General features: G+C 42.8%; 2 protein-coding genes across 2 annotated transcripts in view; both read left to right on the top strand.

The window, feature by feature from the left end:
- Positions 1 to 83: 83 nt before the first annotated feature.
- Positions 84 to 6,337, top strand: HMGB3 (high mobility group box 3). The gene is made up of 5 exons (XM_038417291.2): positions 84 to 220; positions 2,846 to 3,002; positions 3,449 to 3,588; positions 4,103 to 4,277; positions 4,870 to 6,337. The coding sequence occupies exons 2-5, from the start codon at positions 2,853 to 2,855 to the stop codon at positions 5,011 to 5,013; spliced, it is 609 nt and encodes a 202-aa protein (XP_038273219.2). The 5' UTR covers positions 84 to 220; positions 2,846 to 2,852; the 3' UTR covers positions 5,014 to 6,337.
- Positions 6,338 to 10,338: 4,001 nt separating this feature from the next.
- Positions 10,339 to 19,856, top strand: part of GPR50 (G protein-coupled receptor 50) — a 125,473-nt gene continuing 115,955 nt past the window's right edge. The window contains exon 1 of the mRNA XM_043492431.1: positions 10,339 to 10,425. The gene's annotated coding sequence lies outside the window, so the exon portion shown is untranslated. The remainder of the gene's footprint in view (positions 10,426 to 19,856) is intronic.

Raw genomic sequence — 19,856 nt, 5'->3', positions numbered from 1 at the left:
AATGACCCGGGCCGGCGCCGGCCAATCGGTGCCCGGCCGCGATACATATTCATGAGCTCGCCCGCCAATGGCGGTTCGAGGAGGTTGTTTTAAACGGCGGAGCCCGGCAGCCAATCAGGCCGCTCTCGGAGGCAGCCAACGCGAGGCTGAGCCCGAGCAGTGCTGAGCCCAGCGTCGTGCCCTGCGCTCCAGCTACTGCCCAGACTAGCGAACAATACAGGTACGTTCGGCTCCGCCGCCGCTCCGCCGGGCAACTTTTCGGGGGGCGGCTGCCCTCGCCCCTCCCCCCCGCGCCCGATCCCCCTTTTCTCTTCCTCCTCCGCTGCCTTTTCTCTCTCCCTTCCCTCTCCGCGGGCTTTCCCCACTCCCCTGCTTTATTAAAAAACTTTTCCCCCTTCCCCCGTCTCTCCGCTTCCCACGGTAAGAAATGCTCCTGGGTCCAGCTGCTGGGTGCGGGTCCAGCTGTGCAGGGGAGGGACCGGGGAGAGGGGCGCAGCACCCCCCCCTCCACCCGCAAACCCCTTCTTCTCTCCCGGATCCCCCCTCCCCCGCAGGGGTGCCCACACTCCGCGGAGTATCCCGCTCGGCGCGCGAAGTGCGGCGCGTTTCCCCCGGGTCGCGCTGCCCGGAGCGATGGGGCCGGTGCGGTGACTGCACCGGGGCGAGCTCTGGGCTCGCCCGCCCGTGCAGGGTGTGTGGTTTTTTGTTTTTTTTTGTTTGTTTTTTTTTTTTTCCCCTCCTTCTCCTAAAGTGGGGTGGGGGGGGGGATGCGCGGCGCGTCTCTGCCGCTGGCCCGGGTGGCTGGCGGCGGTGGAAGTTGCCGGCCGTGCGCAGTGCTGTGCCCGCTGTCTGCTCTGCATTAATATGGCTGTCGCGTTAGCATCTGACAGGGATAAACCCTGCGCGCTGCGCCCGTGTGCCCCGGCGACGCCGTTTTTTACTCGCGATCCCGCTAGCCCAGCTCCCCCGAGTCATTCGCTTCCCTTCCCGCTTCTCTTCCCCTGCCCGGGGAGGTGGGTTTGGTGCCCCGGTGCCCTGGCTGAAGCCCCAAGCCGCCTCTTCCTTGCGCCGCTTTCCCTCTGCTGTGGGCATTAATATGGCTGGCGCTTGAGAGCTCCGGCTAAGGAAGAAAGACGTGTAAGCAGCACCGCGATCGGGAGGGGGGCTCTAGGCGGGGGAAATCTCGGCTCAGGAGCCCCGCAGAGCGCCCAGACCTTTCGCTTTCGCCCCGGTTCCTTTCCCCCTATCGCCCCTTGTGCTTGGCGGGGTGGCTGGGGGTCGTTTGGGGGCTTTTTGCACTTTTCCCTCTCGGCGCGGCTGAGCGCAGCCTGGGCTGTAATGGCTGCACGGGAGTCTTTGTTATACAGAGTATTGCGCTAGGCAGGGACATGGGAGGAGGGGGGGGGTGGCGCTTTAACTCCCTCTCCTGCCCTTGCCCCAGCCCCCACGGCCCCCAGCCCCCCCTGGCAGGCCAGAGCGGAGGTTTTTCTAGGGAGAGGGGTGGTTGGGGGGGGGGCTGGGGGTCCGGGGGCCCCCGGGGGGAGGCGTTAGTTGGGCAGAGGGGGGTGTGCGGCTTTGTTAGGCATAGCAGCCTCACTGCCTTGGAGAAGCCATTTTAGCGAATGGAGCCGGCTATGGGCGAGGAGAACAGCAACCACTTCTCTATATCCCTGCCTAGCACCAAGGCTATAGATACTCCTATGGCACGGGCGAGAGCCCCACACTCTGCCCCAGCCCTGCCAGGCTGTGCCCCCCGCCCGGGGCCACCCCCCAGGCCAGCACAGGGGCTCATTTCAGGGGCACTTTCTTTCATGAAGAAGCATTTCACAAAATGGAAGATGAATTATTGGTGTCTTGGTGACCTGTCTTTTTTTTTTTTTTTTTTTTTTTTTTTTTTTTTTTCCCCCCCCCTCTCCCTTTCTCCCTCCTGCCACTGGAGTCTCAGGCAAAGGAGCGCGCTGCTGAGCTGGGCACATCCAGGCTGCACCGGCCCCATTCGCAGCAGCTGCATATGCCCCTTGCCCTGGGCAATATGCAAAAAGGGGGTTCTCCCTCAATTTTTGCTGTGACCTTGGCAAAAGGGGGAGGGGGGGGGTGGAAGATGGCGGGAAGCAAAAACAGAAAACAACCTTTTAATCTGAAACTTTGCAAACAGATTTGCAGCCTCTTAATATGTGACCCAAACGGGAGTTTCTCTCTTCTCCCCCCCCCCACACTGTTTTTTTTTTTTTTTTAGGTGTTTGGAGGGATGAAAATGTCTGTCTGTAGCAATTTACAGACTGGGGGGGCAGGGGTGGGAATGATTCTGGAAATCCACTTTTATTGCACATGTGGGATTGGGATGCACAATTAAATATTAATCAATAACAATTAAAATTTCAAACTCTAAAAGGCTGCAAATGAAAAATATTACTGCAGGAGGCTGGGAAAACTTTATTATTTTTTTTTTTTTAAGAACACCACCCAAAAGTTAGTGTTGGTAACTTGCTAATCGCATCCTTGCATTGACCACAACACCTCTAAACCATGTCACTTGGTGGAGCAAAAGTAAATCTTTCTAGTCTTGCTGAGGTTGGCAGGTGATATTGTGTTTAAAACGGCCCTTATTTGCACACCTTTGTAACCAAAATTATTGCATTTATACAAGGGGAAAATCGGTGGAACGTTTCCTGTTGAGTGACAGCTACTTATGTGAACTCTAGCTCTCCTGAAGTTTCTCTCTGACATACTACTTAAATCTGTGATCCAGCTCTTGAGGCAGCACCACTTAGTTATATCCATATTCAACCTGAGTGGTTATTTAATACAACAGTTTATATTTATGATTTATCTTTCTCCTCCTTAGAGTCAAGATGGCTAAAGGTGACCCGAAGAAGCCTAAGGGCAAGATGTCTGCTTATGCCTTCTTTGTGCAGACGTGCCGTGAAGAACATAAGAAGAAGAACCCAGAGGTTCCAGTCAACTTTGCAGAGTTTTCCAAGAAGTGCTCAGAAAGGTGGAAGGTATTTTAATTCATTGCTTTCTTGAAGTGACAGCTGTCTTTCTAGAATGGTAACTTCTTATGACACTTGTTTAAATGAGGGATTGACTTTCTTTTCAACCCATATCCCATTCTTAATTTGTCTCTGATTTCTAGGGATGGGGAAAGTTCAGACTGCATTGGAAACTTAGGTTCTCTCTCCACCATACACACTTCCTTTCTTTTCCTGCACACCTCTACCAAGAGACCACCTCCTGCTATTTTAATAGCCTAACTGTAGAAAGAGGAGGCTTTGGGCCAATTCAATTCTTGGCCTTTGCTGAGACTGCCACTTGTGACAGTGAGCTTTGATGTGAACCCTTGTCTTCCAAGGTGAAGGACAAGTGAAGACACCATAAGCACGCACTTCCACCTTGAAAAGGGAAACTCACTAACTTGAGTGCTCATCTGCTGTGTATCTTCTTTCAGACCATGTCAGGCAAAGAGAAGTCCAAATTTGATGAAATGGCAAAAGCTGACAAGGTACGATATGACAGGGAAATGAAGGATTATGGACCAGCTAAGGGTGGCAAGAAGAAGAAGGATCCTAATGCCCCAAAACGGCCACCGTAAGTAACTTTCTCACAGTACTGTTACATATGAATAGCTCAACTCAAAGTTAGCTGTTGCAGTTGTAGCTTTCTCTAAATGAAAATTTAACACACAATCATTACGAGAATCAGTAGCCATTCATGAGCTCTGACAGCTGAAATCCTCAACTTGCGGAGCGCTAAATAACGTGACTAAAATAGCTGGACAGTTGCAAAACTCATGTCTTCTATCAACTAAATCTGAAGTAATAGGAAAGAAGTGACAAATTGGGACCTAAAACACTCTGCCTCAAATAATGCAAATGGAAAAATGTGCAAGATTTTTCAACACTTTTTTCACTAATTTATTATATAATGTCTTATTAGTTTTAAACAAATCTTTCCCCTTACTCAAACACTAGCTGTTGATAGTCTCCAGTCCTGTGAATCATTTGGGTGAATTGATGGTTGAAAGAGCTGGATGTCTTACCTAGTTCTAATCTTCAGTTTCAGATTCTGAGATGCTCATTTTAATATGAAACTTTTCTCCAAGGTCTGGCTTCTTCCTGTTCTGTTCAGAATTCCGTCCCAAGATCAAATCCACAAATCCTGGCATATCTATTGGGGATGTAGCAAAGAAACTTGGTGAAATGTGGAACAACCTCAGTGATGGTGAAAAGCAGCCTTACAATAATAAGGCAGCTAAACTGAAGGAGAAATATGAAAAGGTAAGGCTAGGTTGTAGCTTGAGTGTCTTAGTAACATTAGAGCTGATGTGGGCATAAACACTCTCTTCTAATGAAGAAATCCATATTACACAGGGGGCATGTTTATAAGGCTTCTGTAACATCTAGAGACTGGTTAGCAATGAGATGTATGCTGGATACATGTATAGTACACTTAAACTTCCATATAATGACTGAACTTACCCTTTGGGAAACTTCAGGCGAGCCTGTTTCTCCCTGGGCTACAGAGAAAGCAGTCCCCATTGCCTCCCCTTCTGAAGTGGTAGTTTTGGCTTTGCTGAAGAAATTAACCTTTTTTTTTTTTTAATAGCACTATAAAATCACACGAACGTCTGTAACTTGTGAATCTTTTTTTTTTTTTTTTTTTAAAGAAATTCTAAATTATGAACCCAGGATGCAAACCTAATGCTTAGACTACTCAGGTACACCTTGGTATCCACAAGCCCATAGACTGTCGCTCCAGCAGCCTTTCCCTTGGGGATAAGGCTGCTGAAAACTAGTATCTCTACTATTGCATAGATCACTTGTAAATTTATTGCTTAGAGCAAATTAAGACATCCTCTTGATGTTGCAGGATGTTGCAGACTACAAGTCTAAAGGAAAGTTTGATGGTGCAAAGGGTGCAGCAGCCAAAGCTGCTCGGAAAAAGGTAGAAGAAGAAGATGAAGAGGATGAGGATGATGAAGAGGAGGATGAAGAAGATGAGGATGATGAATAAAACTGTACAATATTTGTCTGATGTGAATACCATAGAGTAGGGGAAACACCATAAATGAAGCACCTCTTATTTGAGATGGTGCTGTTGCCCTCATTAGGCTTAATTACAAAATTTGGATTCTGATCACCTTGTAGTTTCTAAAAGTGCTCTAGAAATTGTAACTGGTTTACATGAAGTGGCCATGGGTGTAGTGAGCACCCTGAAACTGTATCAAAGTTGTACATATTTCCAAACATTTTTAAAATGAAAAGGCGCTCTAGTGTTCTCCTCACTCTGTGCACTTTGCTGTTGGTGTAACAAAGCATTTAAAAATGTTTCAAGCATTTTTTTTAATTTGTAAGGTGGTGTTACTATATGGTTATTGGCTAGAAAATCCTGGGTTATAAACTGTACATATCTATAGTTTGTAAAAACTAGACAAATTCTTGTGGTACATGCTTAGAGTTGTGATGCCTTGAGGGAGGGGTGATTACTTTGGAAGGCTGTACCTTCCATAGGGTGCCATGGCCCAAAGCATGCACTGTGAGGGTAGATCTATTTACACTACAGTGGGCGTCCATTTAGCTTAAAGTTGTCTTTCTGTATATAGTGAAATTAGCATTCTGCTGCCATTCTTAGTTGTGGAAGGGGGTTCAGCTGGCATGAGAAGTGTATGGGTTTTTTTTAGTTAAGTGCGGTAGTTTTTTAAACTGAAACTGTAGACCTCTCTTCATTGGCAACGGAGTGAAGAGCAAGTGCAGCAATTGAAGTTCAAAAACACTCTGTACTTAAACAAATTTGCATCGTTATGTTTTTTTTGTATGTTTAGAATGCTGAAATGTTTTTTGAAGCAAAATAAACAGTATTACATTTTTAAAACTGTTCTTGACAACATTCTAAATTTCTGGTTGAAGAGTACCTTAACAGCAAAAAGTTCATTTGGAAGTTTGGCATCCCTCAGGGTGGGTAACTTAGGAAACATTCTGTCTCAAGGATAAAAATGGTGGCTAGCTAAAACTGGCTGAATTGAAAGAGATGGCTACTCAAGCTAATATGCAATCTTACCTGTTTTATGGCTGAGTGGCATAAGATGCTATGCAAGTTTGAATTTTATTACTTGAACATGGGAGCCTAAATGAACACTCATGACTAATTGTGTGTGTGTGTATATAGCAGCATTCAGAGATGCAGAAAGGTAGGTGGCTAGGAATGAGGCTGATTCCATTGAACAATTATAAAAGCATACGTTAAATTGGACTTTTTTTTTCCAGTTGTGTTGGGTACATTTATAGCCCAAATGCATTGCTGTACATATTAAAATGTGCCTTTTTTGTCCTGTGTTAAACTGTTTCAGACTTGTGGTTTTTTCTAGCATTCTGCTTGTTGGCAGGAGAAATATTAGACAATCGCCTAACTTCTTTGCTGAACTAGAAATGGCAGCACAGGCACCTAATACACTTGCCTTTCTTTAACTATATATGTGAATTGGATCTGGGGAGGTGGGTTGAGGTTCTGTAATTGCTCCTCTCTGAATACCTAGCCACATTGTGTCCACTGACACATGACTCTCAACCATTCCACACTGTGGATATTTTTATACCCTTTATAAAAGAGAACTAACTACTTAAGTGAGCTAGCGGTACTATTCTGAGCACCAAAAATGTATAATTTTTTGAAAGAATAAAACTAGCATCCCCTCACTACCTGCTATCTGTATTCCTTCTTTGCTCTGTCCACAGAGAGCAGAGTGTATCTCACCACTATAGAGGTGGAATTTTGCATTAATTGTGGTGACACTTCTAAATCACCATAGGTGGTAAGTTTACAAGAGTACAATGAGTTGTAGTAAACTGTACCTAGCTACGGGCTGTTTGCAAACCAAATTGCAGATCTACAGTTGACAGTGTATAATGCTTGTGATGTGACTAAAATATCACTCAGGATGACTGATAAAATGCTGTGTTAATTGAAGTAGTCTAGTAAATGCTTTATAGAAAACTGCAAGTGGTCGTATCTCAAACATTTACCAGTCTTAAATAGCCTCAGTTGCAATTGGATCACTTACACTCTTTTGTAATGATGAATTGTGACTAAGACCTGGTCTATGCTAAACAGGTTGAAACAACAACATTGCTCAAAGGTGTGGGAGGAATCCACACCCCCAAGCAATGTAGCTAGTTCAACCTGACCTCTACTGTAGACAGTGCTAGGCTGATGGAGGAATTCTGTTGAGGTAGCTACAAGCTCTTGCTGAGGGGGAATTTCCTACTGGGACGGGGAACCCTCCCAGTGGCAGAGGGAACATCTATGCTGAAGCACTGCACCTGTGCCACTAGCATTTCCAGTGTAGACAAACACTTAGTACTTGCTTTTAATGCAGAGGAAAAAGTGTTAAACTAGTTTCTCTCTCATGGAAGCAAGTTAAAAGTTCAAATAGGTGTGCATCACCAAAAAAGTAAGTACATTTCTCCTACCCCCTTTCCTATTCCAAGATCCTTCTGATGGAAGGAAATTATAGTTCCTAACGGAAATGCATGACTGACAATACACATACAGTGGGCTGCTGGGTACCTTTCAGGAGCTGTAATACTACCTTCGCTGTTCAATTGATACATTTCTGCACTCAATTATCAGTAATTCTATGTGGAAGTCAGTGTAAATCAAACAGCTCGAAGTCATCTGAGCAACCAAAATAGCTGACTGCTGATACTACCAAGAAGTGCACAGTTAAGACATGGTTTCAGCTACACTCAGTCTTCTGAGTTGCCACAGTTGGTCACAATCTTGTAGTATGCATTACTAGCTATTCCAAATCATAATACCATCCTGAAAAGTCCTAGGATATATCATGCTTTGGGATGATACAAAACTAAATTGCTTTTGTAAGGGTCTTGCAATGGATAGACTTCTATGCTTCAGGTATGTTTTGACAGTAGTAGTAGTAGTAATACTTCTCATGGTTTGTTTCTGTACTGATAAATAGCATGGGGGGAATGAACATAACATTTTTCCCCTTGGCTTTTGTTACATTTAGGTGCTATCACCTTAATTTTTTTTTTTGTAAGTGCATAACTTCAGGAAGCTCTAATGGCTGGTTAAAGCACACTTTTAAATAGTACTTTCTGAAATGCTTGACTTTTTTTTTTTTTTTTAAACAAACAAAAAAACCTTGCTTTTGCTTTCCTGGTTACTATGGTGGCTTTTCATTCAAACTTGAAGCTGTTTAAATTGACTTCAAAACCAGACTGAACAAGGTTAGGGGGGAGAGATGGGATATTTTCCATTAACTTCTCTGTTACAGTATTTGTTAGAAGTAGATAATAGTAACTAAAATAGACAGAAAATTGTGACTTTGAAGTTGGTGTCCCTCTAATCTGCTCTGTAGTTAGAGCCTTAAGTCTAGGTCAAATGCACCTTAGGAGAGGGGGGAAATAACTTTCTAAATCAAGTGGAATTAGATCTGACCTCCAGTTTCATCCATGCCACCTCATTGTAGACAGACAGACTTAGGAGCACAATGTTTAACACGAGCAGGGAATAGATTATCTAGTAGTACACAGTGGAAGATTGTTACCAGACATACCAGGTCCCTTCCTCAGAGGACCTGCAATCTAAAGGCACAGATGGAGGTGTGTTACAGACAAGTGTTCAGAGTGGGGTGTGACCACTGGAACTTGAATGCTTTAGGCAAAAAGTACAGAGGAGCTGCTTGACAGGGAGGACTGCATGTTAGTGTCCTGTGCTGCTATTTAATGGTGGTCTAAGAACATTTGCTTTTTGTATTTGGATTTTAAAACAGCTGTCTTTTAGGACCTGAATCTACCTTTTTAGCAAAATGTACATCCTCCTTCAAAAACTACACCTTAATGGTAAGGTTGTACTGTGAACTAACCAAACAAGCTCCACAGATGTGGAAGAATCAGGTAAATATAGCCCTAGTTTTCAAAATACTGAGCACCCACTACCACATTTAATTATACTGGGTATGGCCTGTACACAGCACCTCTGGGTCTGATTTTCAGATCTGTATTAGAAAGGCCCAATGAGGCATGTTAAGCTGATGTCCCAAGGTACTTGAATACAGAAAGGTTTACTTAAGTTTTTTTGATGGAAAACCTAATGACTATTTTTCTATGAAATAATTTTAAAAAAAAAATCAGATTTTAAAAAAGTGTTATAGCCTATTGATTAGCCCATGTGATTCTTTGAAGTGCCAGTCTCCACAGAAAGCTGTATCAGGTGGGAGAAAAAAAAGTCTCGCTGTTGTATTTGTATCAATGCATCTATAGGGCTGCTACTTTCATTAATTACCTAAAATACAATTCCTTAACAATTAATTGCCCAAATACATATTGAATCAATTAAGAGCAAACAGGGTAGAGCCTAATGTAGCTCCATGGTAAAGTGGGACCATGGGAATCCAATCATAGATGTCAGCATATTTAAAATGTGTTTTCTGTAACTGCTACATTTGAACAGTTAATTTCTTGGTAGTATTTAAAACAAAATCTAAAATTATAAATGGGCAACAGTTTGGATTAAGCACTTCCTTGGCCAAGTTCCATCTCTTATCACAGGAGGATTTTTTGGCTATAGGAATACCCTTTGATTCTGGGGCATGGTAGGTCAGCCTTTCTTGTCCATTGACTCAGGATCACGGTGAAGCTGGGCTGCTGGTGTTCCACTTCTGTCAAGCCCCCTTTTAATTACCCTCTGATCCTTTAATTAGTCAGAAGATATGTCTGCACCAGAGCTGGAAGGTGGAAATTCCAACTTGTGGAGACATCCCACACTAGCTCTGATTGAGCTAGCATGCTAAACATAGAAGTCCTTGTGCCTCATGCCTCCTGCTCCCTCAAGTGCATACCTGGATGGGATCCAGTGTAGACATAGTGACAGAGACCAAACCCACCTCCCTGAGGAAGTAATTGAATGGACACTAGTAATTAGCAAGTCATATGTTTGTCTTTTTATTAGAGCAGCACATCAAACTGTAAATTGCAACTGTACTGTAAAATCTGTTCCAGGGACCTGGTTCCAATAGTTATTCCTTGAACATATTCCAACATGCAGTGCAAAGAGGACCAAGTCATGAACATCCTCACCTGAAGTTTTTAAGACCTAAGTACAAACTAACTCTGGAAAACAGGGACAAGGGTAATTTGGCATTCTGCAAACTAAATGTGTGAAGCAGAATGGTCAAAGTGCTTTGCAAACATCTATTCCTCATAATGTATGTAATACACTGGTGCTAGCCTCAAAGCAGGCTTCTTGGTCCTGCTAATTCTGACACTGTTGTCCTTCGATAAGAACTTTTTTCCCAGCATGCCTTTCAGTGGCTGGTCTTTTACATTTGACAGAGCCAAGTAGCTACTCTCGAGGGGCTATTTTGCAACTACCTGGTACTTGCTGCATCTCCTGGTCTTCCAGCTAGTAAGTATTCTTCCCTCCTGTTTCTCCTCTCTTATGCCTGAGGAGAATGACATATCCTGACCAGCCCTACAAGGTAGCTGAATAAGGCTTATTCTCTTTATTAGATGGGCTGCTGAGGCAGAGAGGGTAAGTGACTTGGCCAAGGCCAGAAAGTGCATTGTTTGGGGCAGGGTAAGAACTCAGGAGATGGAGAATCCCAGTCCTACAGCAAAGTTTAGCTCCTTAAAGGCTACGGCACAGTACATGGGAGCAATTAAAGCAAATCCTCATCTTGTCTGCACTGCAAGGTAGAACTGTTTTAACCACATTGTGGGGACTGCCCTCTTGTAATTGTGTCCCCTGACCTGGGCGATTTCATGTGATTGACCAAATCGAACACTAATAGCCAGGATAATAGTAATTAAGCCTTGTGATGGGACTGGGAAATTTTAACACAGGCACTGACATTTTTAAGATATTAAACAGTGTGCAGTTGCATTGCTTTGAACTAGCACCTCATTCTTTGTTGTTTTCTGACCATATTTTAGGCTCAGTATTCACTTCCGAATTCTGGTGTGAATCTTTTATGGATTTGGAAGCACTGTCGTGATAGTGCTGTATGCCTATACAAATCTGCATTGACTGAAGAATTTCTTAGATCCTGTATAATGAGGTACATGAGGTAGAATATTCAGGGTTCCCCCCACCAAAAAACTCTCAAACAGTTCACGGGAGCCCAAATATATTGTTGGTCTAAATTGAAATTAGATCATAGTAAGCCCACTTCTATTTTTAATCAAATTTGGTTCGGCTTTCAGGTTTTAAGAGTGTTATTTATAAGTACTTTTGACTTCCTGTTTAATTTAGAAAATTAACAAAAATGAAAGGCTGAAATGTTATAAAGTACTTTGGGATCATTTGTGATGAAAGGCAATTGACAAAAGGAAAGATATTTGATTGCTTTTGCCAGCCTACCATACATTTCTTGAGGATGATTCATGAAAGACTGAGTGCCTTGCAAAAGAGAGAGAGAAATTATTTGCATCCTTTTTGATTCCTTACCTATAAAGGAAGCCAGAAAGTTTTAAAGGAGAAGGGTGCGTAGGGTGCATTTTATTTCCTTTTTAGCTTAGGAATAGAGTTCTGTCTTCCTGCTTGTTTTGTTACAGGTGTTGGTGACTGGTAGAAGCTTTCTCAGCTTTCGGTAAAAGCATGTTTAAATCTTCCACAAAGAGCTTTTTCTTTCAAAGGCTTGTCGGGAATTTGTGTAAAATATATATTAAACCCCCACAAAATCGCATTAAGCAGTTACACTACATATCCCTTGTTCCTCACTATTACTTAGGTGTTTTGCTCCATTGCAATACCACAATCTAGATAATTCCCTGGTAGTCCATAGTCTTCCAGCAAAAGAAGATGGAACAGACCTAATATTTCTAATCTAAAAAGTCTTAGAGGTGATCTGCAGAAATGCTTGGCTCTACCTTGCTTCTTTAGAATTTGTGAAGGTCTGATTTTTTTTTAACATATACATTTCATATTATATTTAAACAATCGTGGGTGGGTTTTTTTGGGTTTTTTTTACTGAAAAAATGCAGCCTTCTCTATCCTGCAAGAATTTAGTGACTAGAGAACTGATGCAACTATGCCAATATAAGCATTAAGAGACTGAACAGGGTATCTCAGAGAAAGAGATTTTGATTTATTCCTGGCAGAGTAGTGAATAAAACCCAGGTCTGCAGTTTCCCAATCAAGTGGTCAATACCTTGTTAAAAGCTCTAGGTTTTGTTAACACCTCTCCAACTACACTCCGTAACAAATACACACCACTTTCAATTTAAGTGTGAGTGCTCACCTGAGACCACATGAAGTTCTCCAGCAAAGCCAGGGAAGATCAAACTTGACTTTCCTAATATATTGAAGGTGGTAAAACAAGCAGGTTAAAAAACCCCAAACCCTTAAACAACCACCGTTCAGTCTTCTATATGGCCTAAAGAAACAAACAAGGGCATAAACCAACTCTCCCCACTTTGTAGGTCACTTTTAAGTCCAGTTACCCAAACTTTCTCTTCCTTTCCTCCTCTCCATCTCCCACTCCATTCTTTTTCTCTCCAATCTTTAGTTCTTTGCAAGACCTTGTTGAGGGGCACTAATGACCCTCTCCAAAACTATCAGGGAACAGGTGATGCTGGGGGGGGGAGGAGGAGGGGCATGGAGATGAGATACAATTAGCACTGCTGCCAGTTTTACATTGTATGGCACTGTGCTGGCTGTAGAAACCCAGTACGATACAGATCCTGGCTATAGGTGAGCAAAGCTTATCAGAAACCACTAACTTGCACTCTTCCAAATTTTGGGGAAAGTCAGTAACTTTTGGTAGCAGCTTTCTCTTGCTTAGAAGCATTGGGCACATCCTCAGCTGGTGTAAATTGCTGGGCTATGACAAATTGACACCAGCTGAGAATCTGCCCTGTGTAAGAAGTCCTAACGAAGAGGAAATTATTTTTTGATAGGGGTTTAGAGCAGTAATTTTCAACCTGTGATCTGCAGACCCTGAGGGTCCACATACTATGTCTAAGATTTCCAAAGGGGTCCACACCTCCATTTGAAACTTTTTAGGGCTCTGCAAGTGAACAAAGGTTGAAAACCACTGGTTTAGAAGATATGGAAGAAAAGCTTATTACATGAAACCTTGTGACAGCCGCTGTATGTGAACTAGCCTTTTTTCTCAAAAAATTCCCACTGTTTCCTCTGGTAGTAGCAATGGTGCGAGTGTTAGTGTAGACAGTCACAAGTGCTTACAAGCATTTTAAACACCATGTTGTCTTGCCTAACAGGGCTTGGAGCAGGGTCATGGATTGGGGCCAATTGCTTAAAATGCTGGCAGTTGCTAGCCTCTTGTATATGCTAGTCTAGATCATGTGGACTTGAACTGTTGGTAGCAAAGATGAGAAATTCTAGGAAAAAACATCCTAGTGTAGGTAGAGATCTGCTTTATCCACAAAATCCCAAATGCAGTGCTTACAACATAAGGGCCCCATCATACAAGATTTCTTTGTGATCCTGTTTAGACTGGAAAAAAGCATTGTTAGAAAATGCCTTAAGCAGCACCTTGTAAATAGAACCTAGCAACTAGACAAGAAAAGGTGGTGCTTAAAAATGTATTAGTTGTGATTCATAGTCAGGTACCTTCTCGAGATAACCATGACCAACTAATGTGTTTTTTAAAGTGATTGTCCTTATCCACACTAAGGGCAGAACTTTCACATCATGCTAATTCAAATGGGTTAATTAATTTTTTGTAACACGATTCCTTCCCTGCCCTCCCTACAGACAAGGCTTTAGTTGAGCTTGTAGTAGTGTCAATGAGAATTTGGGGAGGGGCAAGCATTTGGCAGAACGGGGCTCTTAAAAATAAAAATCAAGCTTGCCTCATGAAATCTTAACATTTTGCTTTTTAATCAGTAAGCAAATCAACTGGTGATAGGTAATTTGTGGTTTTTGTGTGTGTGTGTGTGACACAAACATGCACAGGCTCTCTTTCTCTCATGGCTGAGACGCACATTCAGGAAGAAGCAAAGAACCCTGATGGCAGGAATCAAGTGTTTCTAAATATGGACATCCCTTTTTGGACTATAAAGTCTCTTTTGTACCATGCATGTTTCCCGTTAATCATTTCCTTTTGTTCCTTGCAAACTTTGGTCCTCAAATGTTAGAAAAGAAATTGTATATGATCCATTCATGAACTTTTTCTTTACATTACCTGACCAGATCACCACGTCAAATGTATGTATGCTAAGTTTATTTTTAATGCTGTCAGAAAATCTAACGCTTGCACTGGTTACTGTTTTTACAGCAGTATTTGGCCTGAGACCATTTTGAAATATTGAGGATTTTACAGGCCATTGAGCGTTGTGTAAGTGAGCCCTATTCACTGCTTTTGTGTTAAGCTAATTGGCTTGATAAAGAAGGCTCTGAGCCCAATAGAGTGCCGCTCCTTCAAGGTGAAATGTGAGATGGAACGGTGAAAATTTTCAGATGTTTGCTAGCAGTTATGCTAGCTGGATAATCTGAATGCATCAGAAATCAGCTAGAGCTCAGACTAAGTAGAGGATTAAGAGTCTGAGATGGGAGAGCTGGGTGGACATCTGGAAGCCTGCTGTTTAGCTAGCTTGTCTGCTGGGTTTTGTTGTCGTTGTTGTATTCATTATATGGCTTATGCTCGCCAAAAAATTACAGTACAACGGGATGGGAATTGCTTTCTAAGGATGTCTTATGTAATGATATTTTTATTTATGAAGCGCCCTTCCCTCACCCACACAGCCAAAGCTCTGTGTATTGTATGACACTGGTTTTCACAGAGCACTGCTGACTGCAATCCTTGATTTGAGGTTTCATGGCACAATGTTACACACATTCATGCTAGGCATTATGCAAATAGAAATTTTAAGCATGCAATCAATTCATGGTCCCTCACCTATGGACCCCAGACTGTTAAGCATGTACCTCCCTCCAGCATCTCACCTTCATTTGCTGTTTTAAAAAGCTGGTCCCTGGGAGCACAATTTAGAAAAATTATTAATGCACTCTATCTTCTTGGTCCACCAACATATCATATTTAGGCCCCCAGTTCTTTCTAATTTAGGCCTGGAGACAGCATAAGGACCATATAGAGCTGTGCTTGCATATTTGCCACCAAGAGATGGATTTTGGATTGCTAAATAGACTCTGGAGATTGAGGACCAAATTCAGACCTGATGTAAATGAATGCACACCTTATGTGGAACTGCACTTGCTTACGCCAGGTATGAGTATGGTCCTCCGAGCCCATCTGTGAAATGATGATCTACCAAGATCCAGTACTATGGGGATGTAAAAAGAAAAGGAGTACTTGTGGCACCTTAGAGACTAACAAATTTATTAGAGCATAAGCTTTCGTGAGCTACAGCTCAGTGAGCTGTAGCTCACGAAAGCTTATGCTCTAATAAATTTGTTAGTCTCTAAGGTGCCACAAGTACTCCTTTTCTTTTTGCGAATACAGACTAACACGGCTGCTACTCTGAAACCTGTCATTATGGGGATGTACAATCTGAAGGCCATTCCTGAGTTATGTTCTCCTGGGTGATGGCATGATGTGTTAATGGCCAAGCTGCAGGAGTAGATTTTTGTCCAGTTTCTTCACCTTGTATCTGCTCATCAGCCTGTCATTTATCATGGAGACAGAAGCTGAAATGTTGTCCGTTTCTGTTTTCTATCAATGTTTCTCTGTAACATGTTCAAATGTGTGGCTGTAATGGGGAGGAGGGCCGTAGAGGGAAGATAGGCATCTGGGTGCTGTAAAATACATGTTTGTTAGGAATGGCAGCCTTGCTCAGCAACTTGTGAGTTAACTGGAGATGTAACTGTTTTGAGAGTGGCTATTGCTAGCTAATGAGTCACGGGCCCACCTACTGTACAAAACAAGCATGTTGGGTAATGCAACATGTTCCTCCCCCAATGCTGTTATAAAACATAATTCCACTTTGCTTTGTAAACTGGCCTTTATCCATGACACTGTGTTAAATCCCTGGATTGTATTTATTAGTATAACTAATATACCATTGAGGGCACAAGCCACTGCAGTGCGATTAAGGTTTTGTCTAAACTATCTAACACGTTTTAATTACAGTCAAACCTGTTGCAACTAATTCCCCTTGCAATGTTGAGTTTGTAGTGTAAACTCGGGATCAAACTTTCCAAAGCGCCTAAAGTGACTTAGCCACTTGGGAATCTAAGTTCCACTGACTTTCATTGATGCTTAAGCTCCCAAGTGCCTATGTCTCTTGGAAATGGGACTTAAGCACTGAAAAACCCCTGAAAAAAAGCCAGAGCAGCAAGTAACAGAGCCTGGGTCAATTGAGGGGCTTATGCTCTGGGCCTAAAAATAGCAGTGTAGATGTTCCCGCTCTGATGTTCCCACTATTGGCAGGTTTCAGAGCCTGAGCAGGAACGTACGCACTGCTATTTTTAGCCCTGTAGCATGAGCCCAAGACAGTAATGCCTAGAGGCCCCAGCTAACACTAGGGCCCTGTTGTACTAGGCGATGTGCGTGCACATAATAGACAATCCAGGCCCCAAGTAGTTTACAGTCTAAATAGACGGTGCAGACAAAGTGGGAGAAAGTTAGGACAATTACTGTCATTTTACAGAGGCAGAACTGTGGCCCAACAGCTCTTCAGAGGAGAATTGAACTTTTGATGTAATTTTTTTAGTAAAATATGAACTGACATTTGCAGAGGGGCTGAGTGGAGCTGTGTGACGGTGGGGAGGGGGAAATAGGGAGGAGGTGAACGTGGTCTGCAGGTGGCCTGACAGGAAAGAGGTTTGTTGCACAGAGGAGCGTAGGCCGAGATGTACATGGCTGGGCAGGGGGATTTGGGGGGGAGGAGCTGAGTGCAAGTGCTGAGACGAACTATACTAAATCAGCAGTGCTGTAGGGAGCCCACGATGCACCCATGCTTCAGAACAGAGGCACCCTGGGATCAATGGAGTAGTATAAGGTGCGAGAGGAGGAGTGGGGCTGGTGTGGGGTCAAAGGAGGTAACAAGTGTCTGCAGGGGAGCATACGGGATAATACAATTGTTACTGAGAACCTTCTGTGTGAATAAACAGCAATGCTGATGAAGAGCTCGGAGTGACTCGAAAGCATGTCTCTCTCACCAACAGAAGTTGCCCTAATAAAAGATATTACCTCACCCACCTTGTCCCACATTACTTAGGAAAATATGGGAAATTTCCACTCAAAAAACCTGTTACCACTGAATTAAGGGCGCTAGACTGCGGAGTTCCGCACCGCAGGCTGGCAGAAGTGAGGAAAATAAGCAGTCGAATCAAAAAATGGTCAATGTTTTTTGTGGAAAAACTGGAAAGAAGTGTTTCATTTCCCCCCTCCCCCTTTTTTTTGATTAAAAAAAGTCTAAGAATGAACACTGAAAAATTTTCAGTTATTGTCAGTGTTCGAAAACAAATAAAAAAAAATCAAGTTTTTGTTTTTTTCACCAGAAAATTTAGAAACATTTTAAGTGGGGGGGAGGAAGGTTATTTTGCTGCAAAAAAAAAAAAAAAAAGGAATGACATTTTTTGACAGACTTGATTTTATCCCCTGTTTATGCTCCATTCATCAGTTACCTTTCTCAGGCTTCTCTATCTCCCTTACACCACTCTCATAGCTCCAACATCTGCCTGGATAACCAATGTGGAGCCTTCTGTCTTGCCATTAACATCATACACCAGTGCTCACATACGCAGATTTCGCTGCCGTAACTTCTACAAGCCATTGCTTACATGGATCACCCACTCGCACCATTTCCTAAACATTACAGCAAAACATCTTGCAGTTGCCACTTGCAATCAGATGTTCTACCTCACTTTCCTCTTGCTGGGTCCCATGGAGTTGACTCCAGGCATTTTCCGGTCCCCAGCCCCATCTCTCACTGGGCCTAGGGTTTAACCCACCACCTCAGTTTATGTTCCCACTGGTGCTGGGGGGATGAATGGGTGTTCAGAGTGCTCAGCACCTTTCAGGTTTGGATCCTGAGGCAGAAACTCTCTCCTCAGCTATTCGTGGTCCTTCCGTACCAGTTACATGATGCACACCTGCCAGAGCCCATTCAGATCTTTGCTCCTTCGGCAGTAAAACTTCCCTATCACATCACAGCCACATGCACTTTCATTCACTTCGTGCGCTGCTGATTCCCGTTTCTCATTTCCAGTCTCACTCTGCGGTGTCCTCTTGGGGCAAGAACTTTCTGAGATCCCTGCACTATGTTCCAAGCTGCGCCACACTACATCTGTTTGAAGAGGATAGTCGATAGAAATCTGTGGGCCAAAAAGGTCCTGGCAGCTGGCACCATTTTACCGTGTGCGATCATTTTCTCAGGAATTGCTAGAGCAGCAGCATTTTGTACATCTGGGCATTTGCTCCCTACCCTCCAGTGTTTGTAAGTAGCAATGGAGATGTGTGGGCTTCAACCCAAAGCTGGCAGCCATTGCTTACACAAAACTCTCACTGACTCTCTGGGAGGTATGGCAGAGTAAGGAGTAAAAGAATTGGCTCTTATAAGAATTCAGAGATAAAGGTAAGAGTTGTATATGTTTCCTGTCTCTGAATCAACCTAGTCCATATAGGGGTACATATGTATGCTACTGCAGAATCAGCTCCAGTATAAAGTGGAATGATTTCCAATATGACTTAGAACAGTTATACGAAAGCTGAGGCTTGCAAGCTGCAAGTGCCTCTTTACTGTGTCTCCTGCGGCTCTATGCAGCACATGATATTAAAATGCTCTGATTTAATTATTAACCAATCAGGATGCTTTTACTATGTTATCAATAAATACTTGGCCAGTCATTTTGCTGTGGGAATTGTGTGTGTGTGTGTGTGTGTGTGTGTGTGTGTGTGTGTATATATGTGTATATATATATAAATAGAGAGAGAGAGAGAGTAAATAAAACAATGAATTCACACTTACTGTCTCTCTTTTGGGTAATGTTGATCACTAATTTGGCTCCTGAACCTCTGAGGTCTGAGTATCACTGATTTAGAATGAAGTCAGGTACGCCCAAAGATAAAGCAGCATCATTTTCCCTCCAACCTTTATCATGGTAGCAAAATAAGTATTATTATCAAACTTCAGTAGTTTTGTTTGTGGATGGCCTAGCTTTATCTTTGGCTTCCTTGATTCAGATTGTTTTACTTATTTGCTTTCTTGGTGGTGTGGTATTGATGTAACTGGGATAGAAGGACCATAAGTAGTTGAGGTGGAAGCTGCAGTCTCAGGACCCAAACTTGAGAAGTGTTGACCACCCATTGACTCCACATAGTTTGCTTTGGGGTGACTTAATTATGCCGTCACTACATCTTCCTAAGATGCCCTTGTTACCCTGATTTTTGCCTGACTATTCCTTGTTGCTGCTGTTCTACCCATTAGTTGTCATTAGAAATGTAAATCTGGCCATTCTGGATCAGACCAGTGGTCCATCTAGTCTTGTATCCTGTCTTCAACAGTAGCAGTTGCTGTTGTATTGCTTTATTTTGTCATTTGTTTTCAAACTGTCCTGCTCGTTTTCTCAGGGAAGTTGCTGTAATACAGATGGAGATGCAAATTTTCCCCTCAGGATATATATTTTTTGCATAGAAATAGTCAAGTTATTAAAGTCTGGAGGAGTATCAGAAATCATACTGGATTCTTAACAAAGTTTAGGCAAATGTATTTTAAAAAAATATTTTGCATAATTTTTTTCAAAAGTTGATTGTATTTTTCATGCTTCCTGACACAGCTGCCGTCAGCTGATTGGGTCAGGAAATCGGGAGCTAGTCTGAAGTCAGAGTAAGAGAAAATAAAAATTACCTTTATGTTAAAAGAAAAAGAACTGAAGTAAGTTTGAAGCCACGCACAAAAAAAAAAAAAAGA

This window comes from Dermochelys coriacea, chromosome 9 (assembly GCF_009764565.3).
Source record: "Dermochelys coriacea isolate rDerCor1 chromosome 9, rDerCor1.pri.v4, whole genome shotgun sequence".
In the NCBI taxonomy this organism is placed as follows: Eukaryota; Metazoa; Chordata; order Testudines; family Dermochelyidae; genus Dermochelys; species Dermochelys coriacea.
The sequence above is the reverse complement of the archived record's forward strand: the minus strand, read 5'-3'. Positions and strand labels throughout refer to the sequence as shown.